The 19,965-nt window shown below is 44.9% G+C and overlaps 1 protein-coding gene across 22 annotated transcripts in view; it reads right to left on the reverse strand.

Annotated features, from left to right (window-relative positions):
* GAPVD1 (GTPase activating protein and VPS9 domains 1) overlaps positions 1-16,846 on the reverse strand; it is a 51,792-nt gene extending 34,946 nt beyond the window's left edge. For 11 of the 22 annotated variants that reach the window (XR_014507186.1, XR_014507187.1, XR_014507188.1 and 8 more), the window contains exons 1-3: positions 16,566-16,712; positions 3,311-3,530; positions 2,032-2,875 (exon numbers count right to left, since the gene is read on the reverse strand). Coding sequence is in view for 16 of the 22 variants with exons in the window: in XM_083423385.1 (XP_083279511.1) it covers positions 2,032-2,875; positions 3,311-3,495 (1,029 nt within the window). In the remaining 6 variants the exon portion in view is untranslated. Of the gene's footprint in view, positions 1-2,031; positions 2,876-3,310; positions 3,531-4,810; positions 4,881-10,745; positions 10,992-16,565 lie in introns of those variants that run through there. The other 11 variants (XM_083423373.1, XM_083423386.1, XM_083423384.1 and 8 more) reach the window with 6 other exon arrangements.
* Positions 16,847-19,965: the final 3,119 nt, after the last annotated feature.

Here is a 19,965-nt window from a genome sequence, read left to right on the forward strand (position 1 = left end):
CAGAACTGTAACAAAGCTTTAGGCACTTGTAACTTTCCCCTTCACAGCTCCGCTCTGTCTCTCATTCCGCTCTGTCTCTCATTTCCACCTTGGGAGCAGAGATCTATGCTGTCCAAGGAACTCTCCACAAAGTGTTGTCTACATTGATGGTGCTGTATGAACACCAGCATTTTATAGCTGGTCAGCATGGCACAAATTAGACTGGCACACTAACTGTCCTTGGAAGGCAAGGAACAACCCAGAAAATGTAAATTTCGCTGAAGGGTAGTCCAAGTAGCAGGGCTATTGGTGGATCTCTTGATTTTGCCCAAAGGGTACGATGAAGTTGTTCTCTCCTAGCTTACAATAACATCAAAACAACAAATGCTTTTCAGTCCTCAGCCGTGTATTTAAAAGTATCCTCCTTGTAAAGTATATTGTCTTTTAAACACAGACCTATCACTTCTACTGTATACACACACTTTCCTTGTAATGGATACTGTAAAACCACATCCCTCTTAAAAATTCAAGCTTTTTACAATAAAGTGGTTATTTGAGCTCAATTGCTCAGGGGTAGGTGGCACTGGGAGAAATAACAGTCAACATCACCTTATCTCAACAAATGAAAAATACTCTGGTAGCACAACTGGAAATAAAATAAAGCAACTTGGATGCTGTCCCAGTTCTTTTAAGCAAAGAAGAAAGACGCACACTATGACAGTTGAGCTATCTGCAATATAAGCAGGGCTGGAAAGGCCACTTCAAGCACCTGGGCCCCTAAAAAAAATTATAATGGCAGCTAGAAATTTTATTTTACTTTTGTCCTAGTCTATATAGGGCTGATGAATAACAACCTAACTGTAGGAATCTGAAAACAGCCTAGGGCATGGGGAGGCAAACTAAGACCGAGGGCCGGATCCAGCCCAATCACCTTCTAAATCCAGCCTGCGGAAGGTCTGGGAATCAGCGGGTTTTTACACAAGTCGAATGTGTCTTTTTATTTAAAATGCATCTCTGGGTTATCTGTGGGGGCATAGGAATTTGTTCGTATTTTTTTTTCTAAAATATAATCCGGCCCACTACAAGGTCTGAGGGACAGTGGACCGGCCCCTGCTGAAAAAGTTTGCTGACCCCTGGCCTAGGGTAAGGGTTTGTAAGCATTCATTCTTGCAACAAATGAGGACAGCCATTCTTCACACTTCTGGCGTGGCTTTAAGCAGTGGGAGTTCCCCTCCAGCCTTGCCATTCGTATGAAAAGTTAGAAACCCATCTGCTTGTACAGTAAAGTACTGCACAAGAAACTTTTTACTTTATTGGAAATATTGCAAGATTTTGGCCTTATGTTTTATTTCTGTATTATATTGTTGTATTTATGTTGTACGTGAATGTGATTGTTAAATAAGGAATTACACTGCAAAATAAAGTTATTTCCTCAAGTTTGTGTAGCATTTGCTTCTCTGGCTCCTAGTCATCTGACATAGCTTTTCCTCTAGACAAAGTCCAGAACAGCTAACAGGTCACAAAATAACATTTGGCCAGAGAAAACTATGAACCACCAGCTAACAGGAAGGCTGAAGAGGCTGCCTGCAAACAACTGGTCTCACCACTAGCAGGCAGAAAAGGGGGACGCAGCACCAAGAATGGAAAAGGATGGATTAAAAAGGTATGCAGGGCAGCTTTCCCCAACCCTGTGCCCTACAGGTGTTCTAAATTACAATTTATATCAGCACAACTGTGCTGAGGGAAGGTATAGTCCAAAAAACCTGCAAAAGCACCAGGTTGGTACAGGGGGGTTTTTTTTGGGGGGGGGGGCAAAGTTTCTGGATTACCCTGGCATTTTTACTGCACTATTCCTCTTGACAACATTCATCCACAAGTCTGCTTTCTGAGCTAAAGAGGATCAAGAATGCCTAACCTGCCCCCCAAAAAAACTTAAAGTACACTTTGTTTCTTAGACACAACACCTTTCTCTATTTTCTTCTTGGTACTACAGGCTAATATAGCAACACTATGAGAGAGAGAGAATATATATTTTTGAAGGCCTGCTTCTACCTGCATTAGGTTGAACCTTGCCACTTCATTGATTGGGGCATCAGAAATAATCCCATACTGCTCTGGGTTGACCACGGCAGGACAAATGAAGCAAGTCAAGAGAAGGTCCGTGCACATGGCTCTCACTTCTCCGACATCAAGCCTGTCCACACACGAGAGCGTTTTGTACATCTGGGATACAATCCACCGTAAGCTGTGTGGGAAGCAGTAGGTGTTTTGCTTGAGGTAGCCAATGAACTTATTCACCAGGGCCACCAGCTTGGCCTCATTGGATTCTACCATCTCCTGAACTTTCTGCCTGAACTTTTCAGTGCCCTTTTCCCCAAAGAGCTTCTCCTGCTGGGTGGGCGAGAAACGGTCAATCAATTTGCTGGGGTCGGTTTCCAGGTGGTCTTCATCTTCAACCAACAGCTGCATAATGGGCTCGTGCAAAGTGGCAGTGAGGAAGAGCTTGGCTGAAAAGAGCCCCTCAGAAAAGAGTTTGAACAGAATGCTGAATGCGCAGGTGCCTCTCCTTAGGAGCCGTCTGGGATTATCACTTTCCTTGAGTTCAAATTCAATCAAGTAGCGCAAGACTTGGAGGAGGTAGCTTTCGTCTTCTGGCATAATGCAGTTGCCATAGATGGAGGTGAAGACGGTGTGAATGACACTCTGTGTGTTGTCCTGGTTGAGCTTCTCTCCAGCAACCAGGCACGATGCAATAAGGCGAGGGTTTTCACGCAGCCTGTTAAGGAATTCTCCATAGGCTGTCTCTTGAAAGCCCAACTGCTTGTACCCATCTACGAACAGTGTATCCTCCAAGACCTTGGCATGCTGGCAGCATTCAGCAGGTGAAGCTTCCGCGCTAGGAAAACATAAATATATATAGAAACCATTTAGATCACCCAAAATCTTAATTTCTCAAAGTCACAAAAAATCAATGGAAAGAGAAACATCCTAATTTTGCTGAGTATATCCCCCCCCCCCCCACACACACACACACACACTTAGAGAGAAACTCCTAAATCTTAAGATCTCAAAGTCCCATCTATGAAGAGACGGCCACCAACGCAAGACACAGGTAAGTCTTCTCAGTGGTTGCAAGAGGGCTATAAAATACACGCCCAATTACATCCCTTTGACTCAGCTCAAAGCTATGTTTTCTTTAGGCTTGCTCAAAGGTTCTGTGCAACTTTAAAGCTTACATTTGCAATGTGTGATTTCTGCAGTGTTTCAGTGCACAAAGCACTGTCCAATTTCAAATATTAGCATTTCTATTTCTGTATGTACCAGCAGTTACCTTGTTATGATTAGCCGGTCCAAGTTAATCCTCTGCTGCTTCGAAATCCATGCCGTGCGATACAGCTTTTCAGCAGTCTTCAGCACCTCAGCATTCAATCTCTGAATCAGCTGCTTTTCGGAGTTCACATAGAGCCGTTCCTGCTTGAGGTGATGGGCCAACGTGTGAATGTCCAGCTTCACCATCTTTGCAAGAGGGCAGCAAGACGTTGGGTGACTTGCTGTGAAGGAGAAACAGAATGAGATCCATGGACAAGGAAGTGTTACACTGTGTTCAGTCAATCCATGGTACACTGATTGAATGAACCTGGAGCCACCACAGTGGCTAGCATGATTTGGCAGAATTAGCTGGGATATGCCAACCCCAAGCACCCTCTTACCCTTTAACTCAGAAGCTAGGGAGCCTGTCAGGTTCAGTTTATCAAATCTAGGCAGCAATAGCAACATAATGATTCAATACCTGGCTTCTCCAGAAATTAAAAAGTGAAGAGAATAAAAAGGTAATTCTGAAGCAGCCCAAGTATCAAGTTGGGTGTGAAAGATATGGAATGAAGCAGCAGTTTTTGCAAGTATAATTGCATCAGGGAACACAGCTGCAAAACTGAACACACCTCAAAAATAATTGTACATGAATTAGGCAGTTCAGCGTTTTCTTCAAGGGAGAGCAGAAAGAAAAAAAATGGGCTCAATGCTGCCATGGCTTGCTGGCTTTCAGGTAATTACATTATCCTCATGGAAGCGTTAACCTTTAAGAAAAGTAAGACACTGTGCACGCTCCACTGTCTCAACCAAGACCACCCCACCCACCCCACCCCACCCCACCCCACCCCCCAAAGAAGTCCAACAAATCAACCAGCCACATAAAACATTTCAAGTTGACCAGGAGGTCAAATGTTTTACCACATTTTTACCACATGTTTTACCGCATCAGATTTTCTATCCAACTAAGTTGTACTAAGAGACGACCCTCTAAAGTTAATGAGTCTAAGATAGTAAAATGTCCATTTTTTTCAATGGGTAGGTAGAGAGTAGTGGGTACAACAGGGGTACAAACATGTGTGATCCTGGGGGGCCCAGCTAGCTCAAAATGCCTGGCTGCTTGAAGCTGAAAATCCAAAATCTGCCTAGCCCCACTCCACCAATTAATATACAGGATAATATACTGGGAAGACCACAGCAGGTTCTCCACTGAAATGGTGTGGGAACTGTGCTAAAGCTCTACTGTGCCACTATTCATTTCAAAGGATACTGTCTTCCTGTTCAAGCCCGCTGAGACTTATGGGAGCAAGGATTTATTTTTCTACCCCAGATGAGTTTGGAGTCTTTCACTCCAAAACCCTTCAAAGTGCTCAAAACTCACCATCTGCCTTGCCTCACTGTAAGGCCACTTCTGGTGGGGCCTCAGCATTTGAAAGACAAAAAAACTGAGCCCTGGCTCCATAAGCTAAGCGTTCTCCCACTCCCCAGCTTTTTTAAAAAAATCCCCATCTCCCATGTTCACCTGTACGTCTGCCCGTTACAGTCCAGAACCACAAGACACCAATCCTGTGTTGCTTTGAAAGTGTTTAAAAGTTGGCTGCGTGAATAAAAGCGATACTTGAATTCAGTGAAATGGGAAGCCCAAGGGGAATTAAAAAAAAAAAAAATACTGTCAAGATGACTGTGTGCCTTGGTCTCACTTTCACTGTTGCCTAAGTAGATATTGAGAGAACAGTCTGCTCTGGAAAATCCTCTCACTAAGTAAGAATAATCGCTCTAGTCCAGATATGGCAGTCCATGGCAGTTCCTTCTGTCATCAGGTTTCCAAAACAAACATTACAAATGGTTTTACATGCTGCACTTGTGTTATGCTAGAAAAATAGTTGACTATACACTTGTTTTTAAACAGAGAGTGGCATGAAATGTGTTGGCAGATTCTTTTTTTAAAAAAGAACATAGTACAACCACAGTATCAGTTAAGGAGATCAACTAAAAAGGGGGAAATATCTATTTGGGAATTTTGCATGAAAATCTGTAATAATTTGCTTTTGCATTGTTCATATTTTGCATTGAAAAGCCGAAAACAACAACCACCTCGCACTATAGTACTGTCAGACGACCTCAGCACCAAAAAGACAACCCAAGATTAGTTTTTTTAATGCACACGATCCAGAAGGCCGTAAGTACATTAGGCCGCATGCATAAAGAGCTTTTGCTCTTCGCAACTGACAGTGTAATGGATTTCTACCACTTGAGATTCTCAACTAGTTTTCTTCAGAATTGCCTCACTAAAGTCTTCTTGACTAGAGTATGGGAGACTAACATTTCAAGCACAATTATGTGACGCACTAGGACAATACATTCAAAGCCTTCAACCTCCAGGGAGGTTCCTCTTCAATAAGCTCAAAGAATCGCACCATGTTCCTGAAGAACAGTTTGAAAACCACTACATTGTGCAAATAAATCTGTACTTAAGATAAGGTGCCTGATGCATGTCCCAAACGTAAGAATCAGAGACTACATTCTAACAATATGTTAAGCACTACAGATTACTTTCTAAAGTGATCCCAAAGGCATAAAAAGGATGGCCAATATGATGCCCTATAGCAGGCATGTCCAACAGGTAGATCATGTTCTACTGGTAGATCACTGGACATCTGTGGTAGATCACTGGCTCCCCCCAAGAAGCTGAACAACTGCGGCTCTCCTTAAAAAAGCTCAACGTTTTACCTCCTCCCTGAAAAAACTCAACAACTTTGACCCAAACTCCTCAAAAATGGGCCTTCCTCCTTCCTAAAAAAAGCTAAACAACTTTGACCTGAACTCCCCCCCAAAAAGGGGTTAGATCACTGCCAGTTTTTAACTCTGAGTAGATTGCAGTCTCTTGGGAGCTGGCCACCCCTGCCCTATAGCAATGGGTAGGCAAACTAAGGCCCGGGGGCCACATCCAGCCCAATCACCTTCTAAATCCGGCCTGTGCAAAGTCCAGGAATGAGCGTGTTTTTATATGAGTAGAATGTGTCCTTTTATTTAAAATGCATCTCTGGGTTATTTCTGGGGCATAGGAATTTGTTCATTTTTTCTCTCCAAAATATAGTCTGGGCCCCCACAAGGTGTGAGGGACAGTGAACCGGCCCCCTGCTGAAAAAGTTTGCTGACCCCTGCCTTATAGATCTTGTTGAAGACCAAGCATGGCCAATGGCAGTGCTTTATTTCTATCCCATACCACTGCTGTTTGCCCACCCCCACCTCTCCCAATTGCACCCTTGCCTGTTGTGGCCACCATTTTCCGCAGCAGCAGGCACAGCCTCCCGGTGTGGCCCTTTTATGATCACCAAAGCATCTTCCAGGAAGGCGCTTGACAATTGTAAAAGGGTCACGTCAAACCTTGGGGTCTGCCGCAACCTTTTTACGATCGGCAAGCACCTGCTTGGAAGATGCTATGGGCAATCATTAAAGGACTGCGCCAAAGCACTTCCAGGAGGTTGTGCCTGCTGCCATGAAGAAAGCGGCGACAGCAGGCAAAGGAAAAAATAGGTGGTGGTATGGCGTACCGGTGTGTACAGCCTCAAAACAAGCACTGGCCAATGGACCAGGATGATAAGAGTTGTAGTCCAACAATATCTAGAAGGTATCACATTGGCTACCTTTGGCAGATTCACAGTAAGTTACCAAAAAAATTTTGCAGATTGTATTTCTCTTGGGGATAAGCCCTAGAGCTGTCATCTATTAGGAACCTAGGATCTCATTCGCAGTATCATCCTGGTAAAAAAAATAAATCATTTGAACCTGCCATTCTGATGTGTTTTCCACATGCGGGGTCACTTTAAGAAAGTCACTCTGCAACAGCTAAGCTAACATTCCACTGGGACTGAACTCTTGGCACAGATTTATTAAGATTTATGTCCCACTTCCAGTAGAAAACCACTGAAGCAGCTATGAATAACTTCAAGCATTTATTTATACATTTTACTGCACATTGTAATGCTGGTTTTGCAGGGGCATCACAGCTGCTCATGCAAGAAGATATGAACCAGCACAACTATTTTGGATTCACTATAATCAACAGTTTAAATTCTATGCAGACATAAGAAACTATAGAACGTCAGCAGCCACTGGCATTTAGGCACATGGATTCCGATAAGCTCCCAAGTACCAGTTCTGATATTCCACTCCAGTTATCACCTTAAACACGCAAGTACAGATTCTGGATTTAAAATAGTCAAAGGCATGAGCCTTCCTCACCACATCAGAAAGGTCACATGAGTATTGGAACTGCAAGTATCTCACCAAACTCAAACTGGCCCCAAACACCAGTGGACGAAGGATTTTTTTTAAAAAATCAGGAGATGCCCTCCTTGCAATATGACAAAACCAAAGAAATGTGGAGCTTGGCAAATGTTGAAAACAGAGAACAATACAGCACTGGTGGCACCTCAAAGCACTCAAAATCTATTCATTTTGACAGCTTGGTACAAAATGACATCAAAAGAGGAGGGAAAGGGCTTTTCTGCATTTACAGATCAAATATCACTAAAAAAAGAGAGCTAAATGAGATAATTCAAGCCTGCCAGGCTTTCTCAGCCTCTAGAGCCTAGGCTGTATGAGGCATGCTGGACATACAATGGAGCAGCCCACACAGGACTTGGTTGATCCTGCAGTCCAAGAGGAGCTGCTTTTATAAGCCTGTGTTAATTGATATAAAAATTTCAGCAAAAAAAATTCAGCCATTATTGTGACAGGTGGGCATGTGGAAAGAGAGGGTGCTTATTACTTATAATATATTCAGTGTCACCTACATATATGGTACCTTACAAACTTTCATAGGCAAAAAAATAGTCCCTGCCCATCTTATAAGGGGACAATGGGGAAAGAAGGAGTGGGGTGGGAGAATATAGGTAGGGAGGATATGAGCAAATGCATTTAAAACTTGGCTACAGTCAGGGATGAGGATTAAAGGGATATACTGCAGGACTTGGAAGAAAAAAAGCTGGTAGTGAGGGCTAAACCTCCTATCCTGAGGGGATGGGGGGCGGGGAGGCGCAAGTGTCTTCAAAGCTCAGTGCTTCACTGAAGGAATGAATGGCAGCTACTCCCTTACATATGATAAACTAAAGGGTCCAATAAGGCACACTATAGAGGGGAGGCTAACTCTGCTCTGCCCTTGGTAATGACCACCCAATCAAACTTGATTCTCTCTATCACCCCATTCTAGCGTTCTAATTTATTGGTCCCTCCACAGAGGGAGTGAATTTTCAGAACTGTGACAGATATAGGCTTAGACAAAAATGCTTCTGAATCCCATTTGCTCGAAACCACAGAAGGGGAGAGTGCTCTTATAATTGGGTCCTACTTGCAACTGATTTGCCACTTGAGAACAGGATGCTGGACTAGATGGGCCACTGGCCTGATCCAGCAGGCTGTTATAATTATTACTCTTCCTCCCACCCTTTCCCCTTAAGAAAACCCTCCAAAAGCTATGTTCCCCCAACTCCTGGAAAGCCTTCTGTTTTGTGTTAACATGGCCATAGCAGTCAATACTGTATAAGATTTACTTACCAATGTAGAAATGGTCACATCAAATACAAGGCAGACCAAGGCAAAGCAGTGTCAATACTAATCTGTCTATACCAAAATATATTTAAGACGAACCTGAAACAATCCCCCATTACTGTGTTACAGCTGAAATGAAAAATAGCCTCTACTTCCTACGGTGCTAATTCCATGTTAGTTCTACTCCACTGAAGTCAATGGACAGGACTGATTTAGGTTCATTAGAACTTTGTTGGATAAGCTTAATATCCATAGTAACTAAAAACACTTTAAACATGTTTTTTTTAAAGATTAATTTGGGATTGGGTCCTAGCCAAAGCAGTCACCTTTCTGAGTAAAAGACAGCTTCCTTATTAAACCAGCACTACCAAAATACTAGCCTGTTAAATACATTAGGCTTAAAAATCAGGTGGCCACCTGGCTACCTGCATCATCAAGGAACTGCCATGAGAAAAACAAGGTAAGGAAAACACTGGCAAACAGGAATGGAGTTGGTGCTTTTATACTGTAAACTTGTACCAATGACTAATACAGGTATATGGTAGCAGGCTGACTAGTAAGTTGTGAAGACTTATTTGCAAGGGTGAAATACATGGATGAACTGACATTTATAAACACCCAGATTGATGAAGGTCAGTGGGCTTGCTTTTGTAGGGTGGTTGTCAGGGCTGGACAGAATCTCACAGGCACCCAATCTGCATAGTTCACCTTGAACTTTGATGCTGGCTCCTATGAACCCCATTTCCCCCTCCATTAGCCCTGTTGGCAATTTGCCCATTGGCAAGGTTTACTATTTCTATACAGAGCCACTTGTAATTGTCCAGTACTAAAGTGCAGATGATGTCTGGCTAATGCAGTCAGAATCCTGAGCAGGGATAGTATGATTAATCCTTTAAAAGAGGATTAGCCATGATGGCTATGTTCTACCTCCACTATCAGAGGCATCATGACTCTGAGTACCAGTTACTGGATGAGCAGAAGGTTTCCCACAGGAATCTGTTGAGCCACTGTGAAAACAGGATGCTGCACTGGATAGGCCACTGGCCTGATCCAGCAGATTCTTCTTATTTTCTGGTATTAGTAGTATATTGACATATAAAGTATCTCCAAGTGACTTACCAAGTTATAAAGCAAAGCATGGAACACACACACAAAAACCAGGTTGCATCCAGTATACTAACAATAATCACTCAGTTGGTAAAGCATGAGACTCTAAATCTCAGGGCTGTGGGTTTTAGCCCCACAATGGGCAAAGATTCCTGCACAGCAGAGAGCTGAATTAGATTACCCTCAAGGTCCATTCCAACTCTACAATTCTATGGTTCTGATGTTGGATCTACTTAGAGCAGACACACTGAAATTAATATACTGATAAACTAATGTAGGTATATTAATTTCAATGCATCTACTGTGAGTAGAACTTAATTGGATACAACTTCAACTGCCAAATAATAACCCATAAAACAGCAACAAAAACATACCATCAATAGATAGCATAATCATAGTAAAATGCTAGTGTCCACTATGCAGGGCCAAGAAAATCCTGGGCATCTAGATTCTTTGCCAGCAGCACTCAAGAAAACAGATATCCATCTTTCAGCAAAGAAGATGTCTAAATATTTTCTTCTGACACCATGCAAAGGAACCTGAAAATATTTTCCCAGGCCTGCAGTTCCGAGCTCAGGATTCTGTACATTTCCGTATGGTTGGAGTAAGAATGAAAGCAGAAAAACACTTAAAAACAGGATGCGATAACAGGGTGTAATACAGTCAAATTAAAGTCCACTGAATTCAACTGAATAATTTAAGCTCATCCTAGACAGAGAGAGAATACAGTAAAAGTATTAAGTGTAAACAATACAAATGCATGCAGAATTTTTTTTAAAAAAGAGATACAGTGGTACCTAGGTTCTAGAACTTAATCTGTTCCAGGAGTCTGTTCGACCCCTGAAACCGTTCGAAAACCAAGGCATGGATTCCGATAGACTGCAGGAGCTTCCTGCACTCAAGTAGAAGCAGCGGAAGCCGCGTCAGAGGTTCGGCTTCCGAAAAACATTCACAAACCAGAACATTCACTTCCAGGTTTGCAGCGTTCGGGAGCCAATTTGTTCAGGAGCCAAGCCATTTGAGTACCAAGGTACCACTGTACACTGAGGAGGAAAAACTGAAAGCAACTGAGAATACAATACAGCATTCAACTATCGCATATTTTTAAAAGGGGGTGAGTCAATTCAGTTCACAATAAAGTCTCTCCACATGTTTCTCCATAAAACAGGGGGTTTAGTGGGCTGTTTGATTAACATAGGAGAAAAACCATGTCAAATAAAAAATATCTTTTTAATGAACAGTTAAAGACTCTCCACTTAGCTCCACAGTGCAAGGTCCCATACTTTCACTAGCAACTTCCCTTGGGAAGTTGGACTTCCAGTGGGAGGCCACTAACAATGTGGCTGTGGCAAGAAGCATAAACCCATGAGGTTTTTGCATGATGGGAGAGTTGGTACCATGCTCCAAGGAAAGGAGCTCCAGACTGGGTCTGATGATATTGAGGTGATAATGGAGATAGCATCAAAAGTAGGTTCCCTTTCCCCTTTTAGTCACACATGGCTTTCATAGTTCTGCCTGGCAGGCGATGTAAATTTTTAAGGCTGCAATTCTGTACCTAGAGGTGAATCCCACTGAACTCAAGTGGGACTTAGTTCTAAGTAAACATGTTTAGTGTTGCATTTTTAGGTTAATAACTGAGGATATATTTGTAAAGCTAGTGTGAAGGTGGGAATGTTCAATATACTGGTTAGTTGTGAAATTATGTTCTGTTTCCTCCACACATATCTAAGTTTTAAACGGACAACTGTTTATGCTGCTGCAATGAAAAGGTTTCATGTAAAGTTTGTTCAGTTGTTTCTGGCTCAACTGCATGTAAAAGCAAAGGAAGAAAATGTGAAACAAGTTTCTGAGGGAAAGTAAAGTGATTTGTTTATTTCATTTTATATCCTTCTGTTCTAGCAATGAACTTCCGAGTATTAAGAGTGCCTTTGTGGGCAGCAAGAGCAGCATCCCTTGGAATGTTTCAGCAGAAAATATTTTTTTGTGCTGCACAGGCACCATGGATTTAATCCAGGTGAAACTCAATGCTTTGATTTAAATGAAAACATATGGGTCCAGAAGCTCTGAACTATGCAGCAATCCCACCACATATGAAGCAGTGTTCCAGGCAACAGAACAAATATTCCATACCTTGTAACCTGCATGAGTTGTTACTATATGAGACCAAGCAAGTAAGTGGCTAGTTACAACCTGTCTTCAACCATCAACAGACAGAAAAAGGCCACATTGCTACAAATATACCTAATACGATTTTTACAGGATGAAAATCATAAATCCACAGTGAATAGTATCACTTCCATTGTATTCAAAGAGGACAAGGTATGTAACTAGAGGATAGTAGCATAATCATAAATTTGTTCTCTCTCAAATTTTATGTGAGAGCAGATAAAGGATGGCTAATCAGCCTCTGGGAGAGATGGTGCAGTAATTTTGCAATATGTAGTAAATTCTCATCACCTAGAACACAGTAATGGTTAGTATAAATTTAAAACCTCCTTTGTGGCCTGCACCAGCTCCTCCAAATAAGGCAGAAGATCATCATCCATGCTACCCTTCTCTGCATCATCTCTACTACACAACTTGACACATTACTAAACAGAGTAATGAACAAAAAACAACAACAAATCTTAACATGAATCTTATAAGTAGAAAGACAGCTATATTCCAATTTAAGATCACTCAGACCCAGGTGTTCACCTTTCTCCTAAAGTCCCTGGGGCTGTGTCTGAAGGCATATAAAGCAACCACCTTGCTGAAGCAAAGTTGAAGTTCAGTGCTAGGATGAGAGACAGGAAATCCTACATAAGCAGAATTTGCCAACCTGGCACTCTCCAGAGGGGCTGTGGCTCAGTGGCAGAACATCTGCTTTGCATGCAGAGGGTCTCGGGTTCAATCCCTAGCATCTTCAGGTAGGTCTGGGAGAGAACCCGCCCTGAATTCTTGGGAGAGCTGCTGCCAGTCAGTATAAACAATGCTAGATGGCAGCTTATGTTACCTTCTGACATCATCTCCCATGTCTAACAATGTTTGTATGTCATGGATGAATTCTCAAAATCACTTTCATATGAACAAACTAGTTGCCACTTTAAAACCCCACTACCTCCTTTGTCTGATAAGCACACACGTGAGGTTTGCCCCTTTCTGCTTGGAGAGCAATAATTTTGTTCCCTGCTTAGCATACCAGAAATATGCAAAACAAACCTCTGTAACACTTTTGTGGAACTGTGGAACATAGAATATGTTTTATCTGATAATTTTCCTGTTTGCTTTCTCCCACAAAAAGAACCATTTTGACACCTAAAATAGAGCTTCTTCCAACAGACTTTGCTACCCACCACCACCAATACCCTGAAACAATGCTGCACCCAGGGTAATGTGGGGATTGCAAAATGATGGCTAGTCTGCCAACAGAGCTGGACTCCCTCAGGTGGAAGGTTGAGATAGAAACAGATTAAATAAAATGAATTTGCAAATAAATAAAAAAAAAGCCATGATGCTTCAAATGAGAACAAATGCCCACAATAAACTGGGATAATTTCTCCTCCCCACACCTCATAATTTTTGGCAAAATGGTTCCGCCTCATTTTACTGCCTGCAAACAGGAAGGGATAATTTCACTATTGGGATGGGATAATTAGCTTATATGCCTGAGTGTCTAACACTGCTTCCAACTTGTAGCCACCTAAGACACATCCATCTAGTATTTATGGACCCACTGCCTTTGAACATGGAGGCTCCAGGGGGTTATAATGGCTTTGATCATTTGAAGCTACCTTAAAACAGAGTCTGGTCATTGGCCCATCAAGCATAATATTACCTGCTCTGACTGGCAGCAGCTCTTGAACATCTCAGCCAGCATGTCCCATTTCTCCCCCCGTGCCCAATATGATCTGCTGGAGATTGAACTGGGATGCCCTGCATTCAAACATAGTGTTTGCCACTGAACTACAGCACCTGCCTCATCCACAGATTTATCTTCCATAATTTTAGAAATAAAGCTATCTAAGCCAGAGGTTGCCAATCACCCACCACATGCTGTGGCCCTGAATTCCTTACATTAATTACACACAGTGTGAAGCAGTGCTTCCTTCTGTCCACTCTGAACCTACCAGAGATTGACTTTGTGAACCTGCCTGATTCTGAGCCAGACCATGACCCCATCTATGCCAAACTACTGTCATCTCAGATGGGAAGAAACTCTAGTACAGTGGTACCTCGGGATGCGAACAGGATCCATTCTGGAGCCCCATTCGCATCCTGAATAGAACTTAAAACGCGACAGCGGATTGGCGAGTCTATGCGTGCGGCGTTTTGCTGCTTCCACACATGTGCATGACGTCATTTTGAGCGTCTGCACATGCACGAGCGCTGAAACCCGGAAGTAACACGCTCCGTTACTTCCGGGTTGCAGCGGAGTCCAACCTGAAAGCGCTCAACCTGAAGCACATTCAAGCCAAGGTATGACTGTATCTCAGACAGAATTTTCTCTTTTGGGGGGAAGTGCTTCGAGCTTTATTACCTAGAAATTAAGAACTAGAAATTAAGAACACATTCGCTCCCTCTCTCCAGCAGCCCCCATCACTACCACCACCCTCCAATTTGGAGGACTCTTCTACCCCACACTTTTTCTTCAGAGCCTTACAAGTTTGAAGATTGGAGGAAAATTCCTTTTCTGCAACAAGAAGAGGGAAATATGTCATAGAACAACACAGCAGGGGACAATCCTAACTGGCAAAGAGAAAATAAAGATTCTGACTTTAGACTAAAGTGGGGGTAGATGCACAAAGAGTAGAATAAGTTAGTTGAAATATAGATGAAAACTATTAACACATAAGGGAGGGAAGGAATGCTCTGACCCGAGAATTAAACTGAGGGAGGACACTGAAAACAGGATGCTGGGACTAGACTGTGTGATGGCCTGAAGCAGATTCTTCACACAGCAGGGATGAGGAACCTATGGCCCTCCAGGTGTTCTTGGACTACAACTCTCATCATCACTCACCACCAGTACAGTTGGCTAGGGGTTGATGGGAACTGGAGTTCAACAACAAGAGGACCACAAGGTATGGTGTTGGTTGTAGGGCCTGAGAGGGAAAGGAGGGGATGTCAATGCAAAATATGGAGGAGGGACGCCTAATTCGTGACAGAGGAAGGACATATAAGAGCTAAATTACTTCTGAGATAAATGCATATAGGTCAAGGTGTAACCTGATCAGAAGTTGAAAGGATGGGGTAAGCAAATGCAAAATGTAAGGAAAGCAGGTTGTATGTGTGTCAGTGCAACAGTGGCAATAATTGACAAAGTGAGGAAAAAATAGCCTGCCTTTAGCCTGTAGGGACGCGGGTGGCGCTAGGGACGCGGGTGGCGCTATGGGTAAAACCTCAGCGCCTAGGACTTGCCGATCACATGGTCGGCGGTTCGAATCCCCGCGGCGGGGTGCGCTCCCATCGTTCGGTCCCAGCGCCTGCCAACCTAGCAGTTCAAAAGCACCTCCGGGTGCAAGTAGATAAATAGGTACCGCTCTGGCGGGAAGGTAAACGGCGTTCCGTGTGCTGCGCTGGCTCACCAGATGCAGCTTGTCACGCTGGCCACGTGATCCGGAAGTGTCTACGGACAGCGCTGGCTCCCCGCCTATAGAGTGAGATGAGCGCACAACCCTAGAGTCTGGCAAGACTGGCCCATACGGGCAGGGGTACCTTTACCTTTACCTTTAAGCTAAAGGGGCTGTAGACTAGGGGGTGGGGTGGTAGGATGCAATGTCAATGGTGTGAATAGTCTGACCAGACACTGAAAGGGTAAGGAATAAGACCTGCATGGCTTTATAAAAAAAAAAAAAAGAAGGAAGCAAGGCCAGGTGGCTGCTATCTTTGCAAAATTGGGGGCGGGGTGGGGAAGCTGACAATCACGAGGTGGGATAGGAACACCTTGATTTTCGGCTGAAAGGGGAGAGGGCGTAGTCTAGGTAAGAGGACGGGAAGCCAATGCAAAATATGGAGAGGGGAGATAAAATAGGCGGTCACGTGCAAGCTGTAAAGAAGGCAATGCAAAAAAAAAAAAAAAAAGCCTGGGGTGGGGTTGGGGACAGAAGTATCTTGAATTTAGGCTGAAGGGAGGAGTGTAGGGAGGCGGGGGGGGGGGGAGAGAGAGAGAACGTAAAGGGATGCCAAAGCGAAATATGGGGCGTGCGGGACAGCGGAGAGGAAAACGACACGGCGGGGCTTTAGGGGCCGTTCGCTTAGTAGCAGAGCACCCTCCCCGCCGCCCCCCCGCGCGCAGAAGGTCCCGGGTTCAACCCCCAGCGGCGTCTCCGAAACCCCGCAGAGCTACTGCCAGCCAGTGTCGACAACACTGGGCTCGGTGTAAGACTGAGATAAAGCGGGGCGGGGTGGGCTGCTGCCGCCGTCGCCGCAAACTAGCCCAGGTCCGCCCCTTCTTTTGCCCAGGCCGGACTCTACACCCATTGTGTGCCTCTTATCCCACCCCACCCCCCCAACTTCACCAGCCCCACCTCGGGCAGCCCCCTCACGGCAGGGCCCGGCGCTGCGAGGGCGGGCAGGACTACTGAGAGGAGGGGGGACGGCCTGGTACGGGCCTTACCCAGCCTAAGGGCACCAACCTGTGAGGCGAGGACGCCGCTGCCTGGGTCTCTCCGGGTCCGCCGCCCTGCGCGAGCTCCTTCCAGCAGGGCCGCCGCCGCCGCCGCCGCCACACCAAGACGCTCCTTCACTCTCCCTCTCGCTTCCCAAACCAGACACTGCGCATGCGGGATAGAGGGGAGCGCCCTGGAGCGGCTGGTATAAATACTGTCGTCCTGGGAAGGAAGGGTGCGCGCCACCTGCGTAGCCAGCAGGGGGCAGTGGCGGCGGCAGCTGCAGCAAGGGCGTTGAATTGCTTTGCAAGTGCAGTCACTCAAAGGAGAAGGGGCGGGACGCCACGCCCCGAAGGCGGGGAAACTGTTTCGTCCTCCGGAGTTCTTGCTACGTTCGTTCATTGTTTTCATTCATTTATACGTACCCCGCTTTTCTCCCTGAAAGGGACCGGAGGCGACTTACAGTTAAAACAGGAACAGCTGAAAACATTGGGAAGGGAAGGAAACAATAACAGAATTTAAATTCTCTGTATGTATAACAGCTAAATTTTAATTGAATTTTAAAACACATGCTATAAATAAGGGGGTTAGTTAGAGGGGGCTGTACCATATTTAGGATGGGGGGGAATGCTGTGATTTCACATTGTGCTACTATTTTAGTGTTCTGTGTGTTTCAATGTTGTACTCGCCCGCCCTGGGGCCTATGGGGTGGAAAGATGGACAATAAATTATAATGACATAACTTTTTTTTTTAACTCACTGGAGCATTTTTCTATACTTTCTTTGCTCCTTCCCCCATCCTTCCCCCCCTTTAAAAATCATGTCAAATTAAGACAGAGACTACATTAGCTTTTAATACTCTGATCATTTGTACAGTTGTTGTTTTTTTAAGTCCTCACTACATCTGTATCCAAGGGATGCGGGTGGCGCTGTGGGTTAAACCACAAAGCCTAGTACTTGCCGATCAGAAGGTCGGCTGTTTGAATCCCCACGACAGGGTTGCTCGGTCCCTGCTCCTGCCAACCTACCAGTTCAAAAGCACGTCAAAGTGGAAGTAGATAAATAGGTACCGCTCTGGCAGGAAGGTAAACGGTGTTTCCGTGCGCTGCTCTGGTTCGCCAGAAGCGGCTTAGTCATGCTGGCCACATGACCTGGAAGCTGTACGCCGGCTCCCTCGGCCAATAAAGCAAGATGAGCGGCGCAACCCCAGAGTCGGTCACAACTGGACCTAATGGTTAGGGGTCCCTTTACCTTTACCTTGCATCTGTATCCATACCTTTCCTTCTTGTGGTCCCCCCCCCCCAAAAAAAACACCACTCTGTCTTCACAACAGGTCTGTGACATAGGTTAGTGCTGAAAGAGTGTGACTAGTTCAAAATGAGTTTCCTGGCTGAACCATGATTTGAACCATGGTCTCCCAGGTCTTAATCCAACACCATAAGCACAACACCACACTGGCTGTCATACACCATTGCTGCTTGTCATGCAATCTACATTCCTAGGGGAGCTGAAGGAAGCGGTGGTATGTCCGCTCTTAAAGAAAACTTCATTAGATCCTTTAGATCTGTCCAATTACCGCCCAGTTTCGAATCTTCCGTATCTGGGTAGGGTAATTGAGAAAGCGGTTGCTGAACAGCTTGGCAGGTTTCTGGAGGAAACATCGGCTTTAGATCCATTTCAGTCAGGTTTCCGTCCTGGTTTCGGGACTGAGACGGCTCTGGTCGCCCTAACAGATGATCTCCATAGACAACTGGATCAAGGCGGGTCGGGACTGCTGATTCTCTTAGATCTGTCAGCAGCCTTTGATATGATCGATCATGTTCTTCTGGACCACCAACTTGCTGACATGGGGATACAGGGCACAGCCCGACAATGGCTGTGCTCTTTTATCTCTGGTTGCAGACAGTGGGTGGCACTAGGGAGGGAGGTGTCCTCGTGCCACTCCTTGGTGTGTGGAGTGCTGCAGGGCACAATCCTCTCCCCAATGCTTTTTAACATATTTATGCGCCCCCTTGCCCAGATTGTCCGGAGCTTTGGGCTGGGTTGTCACCAATATGCTGATGACACTCAGCTCTATCTGCTGATGGATGGCCACACCAACTCAGCCCCAAAGACACTGACCAAATGCTTGGAGGCTGTGGTGGGTGGTTTCATGGGAGCCGATTGAAACTAAATCCTTCAAAGACAGAGGTCCTCTGGCTGGGTCGGGATGGCATGGGGATGAGGGACCAACTCCCTTCTCTTGCGGGGGCCCAATTAGTGCCATTGCCTTCCGTTAAGAGTTTGGGTGTAATCCTTGACACCTCCCTTTCCATGGAGGCGCAGGTTACGACAACAGCCAAGGCGACATTTTTCCACCTTCGCTGCATCAAGCAGTTGGTCCCTTACCTTTCCCGCCCCGATCTGGCCACAGTGATCCATGCGACGGTCATCTCCAGGCTTGACTACTGTAATTCGCTCTACACGGGACTGCCTTTGAAACTGTCCCACAAACTCCAGTGGGTGCAGAATACTGCAGCGAGGCTCCTCGTGGGGTCCCTGCCATGGGAGCATATTCACCCAGTGCTTTACCAGTTGCACTGGCTCCCGGTGGAGTATAGGGTCAGGTTCAAGGTGCTGGTCTTGACCTTTAAAGCCCTTTCTGGTTTAGGGCCCTCGTATCTATGGGACCGCCTCTCCTGGTATGCCCCGCAGAGGACCTTAAGGTCCATGAATAACTATAGTTTAGAGGTCCCGGGCCCTAAGGAAGTCAGACTATCCTCCACCAGGGCCAGGGCCTTTTCAGTGATGGCTCCGACCTGGTGGAATGCTCTGTCCCATGAGACTAGGGCCCTTCAGGATTTAACCTCCTTCCGTTGGGCCTGTAAGACAGAGCTATTCTGCCTGGCCTTTAATTTGAATTCAGCCTGATCTTTTATTTCCCTTCTCTTCCCTCCCCCTCCCCTTTTATGAAGATCACCCGCTCTGAGACCCCACAGTTAATTCTCCCCTGGCCTCCTCGCTGGCCCAAGTCTGACCAATTCAGCCAGCTAGCCCTGGGGATTATCTAATTGATTTTTGATTTTTATTGTTATTCATGTTTTTATACTGTATTTTATGCTGCTTTTATAATTAAGGGTTTTAAAGTGTTTTAAATTTGTTGTTAGCTGCCCTGAGCCCAGTTTTTGAACTGGGAAGGACGGGGTATAAATAAATTATTATTATTATTATTATTATTATTATTATTATTATTATTATTACATCTGCTGAAATTCCCTCTTCTACATAACTGTTAAAGCTCTGTCCTCTTTTCCATCTGACCAGTCTAGTTACATTTCATTCTGACCTTATCAAAAGGCAAGCAGGGTTCCTGGGGATGATCTTAAAGTTCAGCTACGCCCATGTGAGTGCAATCTGTCTTTCAAATAACCAGGTGTGAAATTCCTCC

The sequence above is a fragment of the Podarcis tiliguerta genome, assembly GCF_965153285.1.
Source record: "Podarcis tiliguerta genome assembly, chromosome: Z".
Taxonomy (NCBI): Eukaryota; Metazoa; Chordata; class Lepidosauria; order Squamata; family Lacertidae; genus Podarcis; species Podarcis tiliguerta.